Here is an 8,958-nt window from a genome sequence, read left to right on the forward strand (position 1 = left end):
AATACGCCCACGGTAATCCCTGCCTGTCGTAAGAGGCGACTAAAAGGGACTGTTGGGATCGCGGGACTGTGGCACCCGCGGTCCGGTGGGGGGGGAGCTCTCGCTTCCCCCACCACAGAGAGGGCGCTCCGCCGTCCACTGGCGGAGCGGGCGCTGGGGAGGTACCGGTTGTGTTCGCAAGAGATCCCGGTCCCTCCCCGCATAGCGCCGAGCCCGGCCACCGCGAGGGTTTAGTGGGTATTTCCCCTGGGCCTTGCCCTATTGGGGATGAGTCCCACACTTCCCCCGCCCCACTCCTCCCACATTGGAGGATGGCGGGGGTGTGCGTAAATGCATTCCCTCACGTAAAAAAAAAAAAGAAAAAAAAAAAGGACACCGTGTATATGTTGAAGGTAATTACCTGACCGCCGACCATCCCTTGACGAAGTCTGACCAGGTCAGTCTGGCTCCACGCGCTCTTGCTCCACGGCGCGACTTGCCGTAGGTCCTTGTCGAAGTCGAACTCGGCCAGCTGATTGTGAACGAAGTTTCGTATGTTCCAGGGTAGGTCATTGTGGCCGTCGATCAAAGGCACCTCAGAAAGAACCTGTCGCACGGTCTCCAACCTTTCCCGTGGCGACGTCAGGTGTGCAATCTCGCCATCGGCCGGTCGTGGACCAACTTTGTCGACCCAGCTTCCAATTAACAGTATGAACATAGTTGCTATCCGGACACCGCTCTGACCGCCACTCTGAAACATCGATAATTCACGAGTCAGCCTGGAATTACTGAATTGTATTTCTGTTCAATGTAGATACATATGTATGTTATGCTTTTCGGAAAACTTTCAGCTATAAATTACATTGTCAGGGATGGGTTTGAAACGAAGTTGGTTGACGAGTTCGCCTTAAAAATGTTTCCACTCGACTCAATGATCGAGATGCGAGTGAAATCTTGTCCATTTAGGAGTTTACTCAACAAAGATTAAGTCATTTTGTAGATAAAAATAACACTTATCACATTTTTATCTGACTTTTATATATTTTGTTGAAAGACTGATCTTTGCACTTTCAACTGTTGCTAAAACGTTCATTGTTTTTCTTGCTCAACGATACAAAACAACGCATGCATATAGAATAGTAAAACGTAAGTTTGTAACAGAAGAGATTGTCAGTGCTTGGTATTTGACCTATTGGTATTAAACCTAATTCTATGTTTATACTTAATTCTCCGTAGGTAATGTGAATCGACGACCCAAGCGAAATTTCATTTTTCCCAGACATTCCTCCGAATTTTCATTTTGATTGAAAAACACTTTAAATATTTGACTTAAAGAACTATTGTATAATGTAATAGAGACTTTGATAAATACTCCAGGTACTTCACAAATTTGTTGAAAGCTTAAAACAGGAAAAAAAAGTAGACTTGATAGTTTGCCTACGGAGTGTGAAACAAATATGTTTGCCTATGGAGGATTAATGTTAGTTTATATGGTTTATATTATGAGATTCTTTTATTCAATATAAATCAGATTTATAACCACAATCAGTCTAACTGAATGTCGTCCTCAATCCAACATCATATTGCAAAACTGTTTCTCTTTTTCGGTTTCTCCTAGTCAGTAAGTCCAATAAAGTCAGGCAATTTATATTCTTGTTAACTCACGTGGGTAATGAGTTGGAACTGTAATTCGCCGTATCTGCTTCATCAGAAGTTTGGTTATCTAGAGATCGCAACAATCTCGAGTCATACCTGGTTAAATCCTCCACTCATCCAACCAAGAATGTACTTTGTCCAAAAACCTGCTTGACTATGAACTCTCGAAAGTCAAAGCCCAATTTAACCGATGACGGTTCGTGAGTGGATGTACCTATATTGCGACGTTACACGCATCAACAACTTTCAATGAAACTCCTGTGCACAGAAGAAATACGCCTGCTTTGATATTATTCCTTACGCGTAGATATTAGGGTCCTGTGATAATCCTCCTCGTGTTTCACATTAACTCACAGATGTCCTCTGTGCTATCCTGCTATTCCGAAGGGAGAGGCGAAAGCGTGATGAGCAGTCGAAGAGGACGGGGGCGAGGCACGATGCGACGCTTTGATGCTCCTCGGACAGAAATAATTTACTGTTTCGTCCTGTGAGTTGCAAATGCTGCAGGCGCACCCGGCGACTGTTATCACGAGACTGAAGGGTCTGAATAGTTTATGATCTTCGTCAAGGAGCACCACAGTAAATTCCTTTCGAGGAACGGTTGTTCGGGTAAAGGAGTTCGGTTTTCAAAGAGCGTCATATTCTCTCATGTCAATTTTCATTGACGTGATTCGTTTTGCTTGGAAACTTCTTTCCTTGGAAAGCTGGTTTAAATAGTTAGATGTACAAGAAAGTGATAACGGACATGGCAGTAAAAAGGTAACGAACATTGTCAAATATTATAACTAAAAATGATAGAATGCAAATATAGACGACACAGCACATAACGCATCTAACGTAAATGATACCAGATTGGGGGAAGTCGATGTAAACCATATCGGGGTAGAAGCTTTCGATATAGACGATGTAGGTCACTTGCATATGTGTCAATATACATCACACCGGATTCGTGGTAGTAGATGCCATCGATATTCAGACAGAAAAGCCGTTTCAAATTACGTTTTACGCAGTAGAGATGTTACCGTTCTACTATATCAGACGTAAAGTACATGCGTAGGTGTCATAGACTACATCAGACGCGATATACCGGCTACAGATTATATTACAATATATGTGCACGAAACACTGGGTAGAAATAGTAGCAGATCGGAAAGACTTGGTACAGGCGGTATTAGATTCGAAAGACCAGATACTGGCAATACTAGACTCGAAAAATTCGTTACAGACGGTACCAGATCTGACAGATTCAATACAGTCACTATTTGGGGTCTCAGGAATCCTACGTATCTCGATATACGTATCGCTATAGTGGGAGTTTTGAGAGCCACCTAGACTCATCATCACTCGGACTATTCAGGTCTGGAGATTTGGAAGGACTTGGAGGCCTCAAGTGTCCCCAGGAGGCCTTGCTTGGGTTAGGTCCAATGCAGTCGCTGCCTGGGTCCGAGGAATTTCATGTGTCTCGAAAGCTACAGAGTTTCCAGGGGTCTCTAAGATCTCAGAGGGCTGGAAGAACCCGTGAGTCTTAACCGACACTTAAACACACCACTCGGGCCACGCGTATCAGATGTCTTGGATGTCTTGGTGGAGCTACAGAGGTTTCTCATGTCACGTACTGTCCACATCAGGTGTTTCTAGGATATTATCGCTATTGAACATCTGCAGCCTCATACCATTTGCATCGAGTCTTTTAGGTCCGTATCAAGATTTTTTGGTTCAGTACTATTTGTACAAATTACTTTGGGCTTGTTCTGTACTTAGTTTCTACGGCCTGGTACTGTCTGTAACAGGTCTTTCCGCTCTGGTATTATTTATATCAAGTGTATCGGGTCTGGAACCGTCTGAATCTGGCCTGGTAGCGTTCGATTCGGTTTGTTAGATCTAGTACCGCCTTATCTCCTATATTACTTATTAGTGATCCTGAATGATATGCAGGGTCTATTAGATGTTCCGTATCGTTGTTGTTACATTTTTCATCTTCCATTGCCTTTAACCTATATTTTCAGAAAATAATGATTTCAAATTTTTCTGTTTCATCTGCCCCATACACAAGCGAGTATTTCATATCAGAATTGCCGCAACGGACTTTCATTGGAATCCTTTTACCTGTTGGTCAATCCGGCAAGCAGAAAATGATAGGAAGGCCAAAAATTGCCACTTTCGCATACATGAAACATGACTAAAATTTAATCAAAGTTCCTCCGCGAAAACGACGGAATCCCTGAAATGAATTCCGGGCTTCGAACGAAGGGAAGCACCGGGGCTGATCCGGTTCTCGATTAACAGCGCTCTCGTAAAAATTCCAATATCATTCAACGACGGCAACGACGATAACAAATCTTCTATAGAACATCCACGCGAAATCCAGTTCGCGATTTACATCTCTCGGTGCTCTCTTTTTATTAAAAGATCGTAGGGAAAAGGAAAGTTCGTTCCGGCCCATCGATTCCTCACTAATGTCCCCGACGTGAGAACCCGTGACGAGTCGAAAATAGAGAAACCTGGAAATGAGTTAACGACGAACGGTGGATGGTCGCCGCCGTCGTACTGGCCGGCATTCAAATGTCGATCGCAATGAAAGATCGTATTAACAGAATGTGTGCTCGATGGAAAATCAAGAACGGTGGGCAACAAAAGCAGTTCTATCGATCACCGGCTCGATCGATTCTGCCTATCAGGAGCCGTTCGATGAAACCTCAATGGGGGTAGTTACAACCCTCTGAGTCGCTAAAATCCATGAGCTTCCTCCACCCCCCTTCTATTGTACACCTCTTTTACAGACAACTTAGACATCAATCGTTTATTCGAGTCAGTTATCTCGACAGTTATATCGTTATCTCGACACACACACCCAGAATATAATGCGTTTCCCAAATTTATCACGCAGCTGCACGGGATAGCTACTCCGAAATCCACGGGAAGGGTGAGATATGTTTCTGGATGGTGGGGGGAGGATGTATTTTTGTTTTACCTCTAAGCGTGCTATATGTAGGCGTGTGCGTGATGGAAATGTCGCGTATCTTTTCCCATTGTTCCCCATTGTATCCCATTTGATTTACATATCTTCCCGTCCACGCGGTGACGCGCCTGTCGTTTCGGAGGATGGAAACGCTGTTATCGTGTGTTACATCCGGTTAGGAATATTACCTCTTTTCATTGCATATTTTTCTCCTATTACTTCGCAACGCGAAGAGCGAGCGAAAATCGTCAAATCAGCGGCACGTGGAAGCAACGGGCGAGGTTGTCCTTCTTCGAAACGCTGACAGAAACGTCAGCGATCTTAAACTCCGCCGCGACGAACGATAGTTGGTTGCTACCCAATAGCTCCCACGTTCTTCGATAAATGAGGGGGGGGGGGGAAACATTATAAAACGTTTGTCCTAACCGGGCAAGCCTCGCTTGTACCTGGGCTCTTGTACTTCTCATCTTTTCCTCAGTTAACCTCACGGTTTCGACTCACGCGTTAGACGTTGCTTCGTCTACTTTTCTTCACGCGTAACGGCGAGCTGAGCGACAGCGGTCACTCAGCTGTTCAGAATCGGGTTCCGAGACGATATCTCTTCCGTGTGCGACGCGACTTTGCGATTACGCGCGGCCTAACAGGCGAGTTCGATAAGACACCGGACCGCGAGTGCGACGTCCGAGACGGTGACAACGTATCCCGCAGTGCCCGACCCCTGCATCACGGCTCCGAGCGCTAGCAAGTATTCCGCCCCTTCAAGGACCCGAAACCCCGACTGAACCAGCCGCACGCGCTAATCATTCATCATCATTGGTATGTTAAGATTTAATTGTATATTTTATTGTATTCATTGTTAGAATATATCTTGTTGTTGTTATAAACGAGAGTGATTTCCTATCCCTCCCGTTCCATATCCTACTTACGTACATCACCGGTAAGTTTATACAGGTCGTGCTTTAGCACCTTAAAAGAGCCAGGACCCGAAAATATAAATAAAGTAACGACCGCAACGCGGGACGTAACAAATAGGTGTCAGAAGTGGGATCCTTTGATCGAAATATCGAAACCAAAATCTTAGCTTTCGTAATCTAACATTTATTTCGATCACGGCTCGTAACCTACCTAAGCTTTTCGCTGACACAGAACGCTTACTGTCTCACATATCAAACCATAACCTGCCACAAGATGATGGGCCACTCCCCGCAACGCGAAACCAGCCGTCCCCTCGCAACTCCACCTCCCTTACCAACAATAGCACCGACCTTCGCTCAATCTCACGCTGGAAACGCAAATGAATTCCAGAGTACACTTTATCGCTCACGCATCGACGATCTTGATCATGTCTATCGCACGTTAGACGCTATTCCCGTCTTCGACTCTAGATATGTTCCTATTGAACAATTCATTCGAACAGTAAATAATCTGTATCCACGAATTCCGAGTGAATACGAGGAGCAATTTCTGACGGGATTAACTTGCAAACTGACCGATCGAGATCGTTACTTCATAAGAGAAGAAAATTGTAGAACCGTTAGCCAATTTCTTCGTATTTTGCGAGATCGATATTCGCCTTGTCGATCGTACCAGGCAATCTTGTACGATCTACAACGTGTATATATGTCCCCTAACGAACCACTGACCGAATACGTAGACAGAGTCGTTAGGTTAATAGAAGGAGCTACCGCAAGTGCTAGGGACGAAGGGGAAGATTTTTATAATAAAAAGGCAAAGGAATTAAACAGTACCGCTATAAGCTCGTTCATCACCGGTTTACCCCCGCATTACGCACATCGAGTATCTTTGAACCATCCTGATACACTGAATCAGGCAATTAATGAAGCATTCAAAGCCGCAAAATTATTTGGCGTCGAAAATTTTGCACACGCGCCTTATGCGCAACCACCTTACTCGTATGCACCTCAGGCTCGTCCTCCCACCCCTTACGATGTAAATCGCAGATGGACGGAATGGCGAGAGCCCCGCGATGAACCAGATTACGAATTACCTCGTACCGCGTATACAGCACACAATTCCTCCCCTCCGGAGAGAGTCGCGCAAAACCCAGATTCCACACCTACCGTAGGATGCCAATGTAATTGTCAATGCAAGGGCAGGCGTCGTCGAGATAAGCCTCGATATAATACGCGAATGAAACGCGAATCTTCCTCTGACCGCCGCGAGCCTTTAAACTACAACCGCGCCCGCTCTCAGGAGAGGAGCGAAGCGGGCGCGTCAGCCTCGTCAACTCTGAAGAATCGGGTCTTCCAATCGAACAAGAAACCTCCTTTCTCGCACATGCACCGTGCCCCCGAATCAAGATCAAGGCCAAACAATTGGAAGACGGCGAAGGCGAATTTCTAGTATACTCTGGCGCTGTATTAAATTTAATCACCATAGAAGCAATTCACCCTAATGCACCAATAGTCAATAAAGACGAAATTTCTGTAAAGGGCCTCAATGGATGGATTACCACCTTGGGAGCCACTTGTATGAAAGTTAACGGAAGTTGGGCACTATTCTATGTTGTTGATACACCGGACTTGCCAAAGGGAATATGCGGTTTAATTGGCAGTTGATACCTTCTTCAAGAAGAGGCCGAAGTATCATACCATTATCGCACACTAGTAACGGCAAAACGACCAATACATCCCGTTCCATTTTGAAACTCAAAGGAATTAGGAAAGGTACTGGCTCTACATCAACAAAATCAAGAAACTCTTCAAATTTACCTCGCGCAACATCCAGAACTGGATAGCGAAGAACCGGACCAACCTCCACAGCTCGATGACATTTCCGAGAATAACTTACCTCCTCCTTCTGAGGAAACTCTTTTCGCGCATGAAGATGACGATTTGGGGGAATACGAAGTCTTGCCCACGTCGGTTACAGAACGATTAGCTACAATCCGAAAGACGTTGAAGCTCGAACAATTAAGCGACGAATCACGCGCAATAGTCGAACGCTCCGTCCAGAATTACGCGGACAGATTTTTCGTTCCCGGCGACCCACTGGCAAGAACCGACACGACGGCACACACCATCTTAACCACGGATGAGACTCCCGTCTTCACTCGGCAGTACCCCTTTCCACCCATGCAAGAAGAGGAAGTGAGGAAACAGGTCCGCAATTTGGAAAATTTAGGCATTATAGTTCCATCGAAGTCACCTTATAATTCTCCGCTTTGGGTCGTTCCGAAGAAAGCTGACTCGAAAGGAAATAAGCGATGGCGAATGGTAGTCGATTTCCGTAAATTAAACGAAAAAACGGTGGATGACAAGTACCCCCTCCCGAGGATCACCGATATTCTGGACCGGTTGGGCGGCGCACGATACTTCTCGGTGTTTGATTTAGCAAACGGATTCCATCAGATACCTATGGCAAAAGAAGATCGAAGTAAAACCGCTTTCTCCACTCCCGAGGGTCATTACGAATTTGTACGCATGCCATTCGGTTTAAAAAATGCCCCAGCTACTTTCCAACGGCTAATGAACGAGGTACTCAAAGGTCTGATCGGCAAGGAACTATACGTATACTTGGATGACGTCATCGTATACTCCGACACTCTCAAAGAACACGGCCGCCGACTAAGCAAGTTTTTCGAACGTCTTAGCAAACATAATCTCACCTTGCAAACGGACAAAGCCCATTTTCTAAAACACGAAGTCGCGTATTTAGGTCATATTATTTCGGCAGAAGGTGTAAGACCGAATCCCGATAAAATACGCGCGGTTTCAGAATTCCCGGTACCAAAAACCAGGAAGTCCGTAAAACAATTCCTAGGATTAATAAATTACTACCGTCGTTTCATTCCAAATTTATCAAAGAGAGCGAAACCGTTGACTAATTTAACGAGCACTAAGATTCCATTCGTATGGACGGACGAACATCAGAAAAGTTTCGAAGATCTCAGACAAGCTCTTTGCAAAGAACCTGTCTTGAGGTACCCAAATTTCGATAATCCGTTCATTATAACTACGGATGCATCAGATGTAGCGATCGGAGCTATTTTAAGCCAAGGCAAAATAGGAGAAGATCCTCCGATTGCTTACGCATCTCAAGTGCTCACGCCATGTCAACAAAATTATTCAACCACGGAAAAGGAATGTCTCGCTATAGTCAGTGCAGTAAAACAATTTAGAACTTACATTTACGGTCGAAAATTCACTCTCGTGACGGATCATCGTCCACTGCAATGGTTATTCTCAATTAAGGATCCTACATCACGACTCGCACGCTGGAGAATTTTACTCTCTGATTACGACTATGATCGTGTACAAGCCCGGACGCGTAAACGCGAATGCAGATGCGTTATCACGAAACCCCGTGATACAAGCTCTCCCCTTAGTACCTGGAGAAGGCCC

General features: G+C 45.1%; 1 protein-coding gene across 1 annotated transcript in view; it reads right to left on the minus strand.

The window, feature by feature from the left end:
* LOC107190724 (dipeptidase 1-like) overlaps positions 1-3,306 on the minus strand; it is a gene marked incomplete at its 3' end in the record, with an annotated part of 75,092 nt that extends 71,786 nt beyond the window's left edge. Inside the window, exons 1-2 of the mRNA XM_015579586.1 lie at positions 3,252-3,306; positions 401-780 (exon numbers count right to left, since the gene is read on the minus strand). Of these exons, the coding sequence (XP_015435072.1) occupies positions 401-780; positions 3,252-3,306 (435 nt within the window). The remainder of the gene's footprint in view (positions 1-400; positions 781-3,251) is intronic.
* Between the last annotated feature and the right edge of the window lie 5,652 nt (positions 3,307-8,958).

The sequence above is a fragment of the Dufourea novaeangliae genome, unplaced genomic scaffold (assembly GCF_001272555.1).
Source record: "Dufourea novaeangliae isolate 0120121106 unplaced genomic scaffold, ASM127255v1 scaffold201, whole genome shotgun sequence".
In the NCBI taxonomy this organism is placed as follows: Eukaryota; Metazoa; Arthropoda; class Insecta; order Hymenoptera; family Halictidae; genus Dufourea; species Dufourea novaeangliae.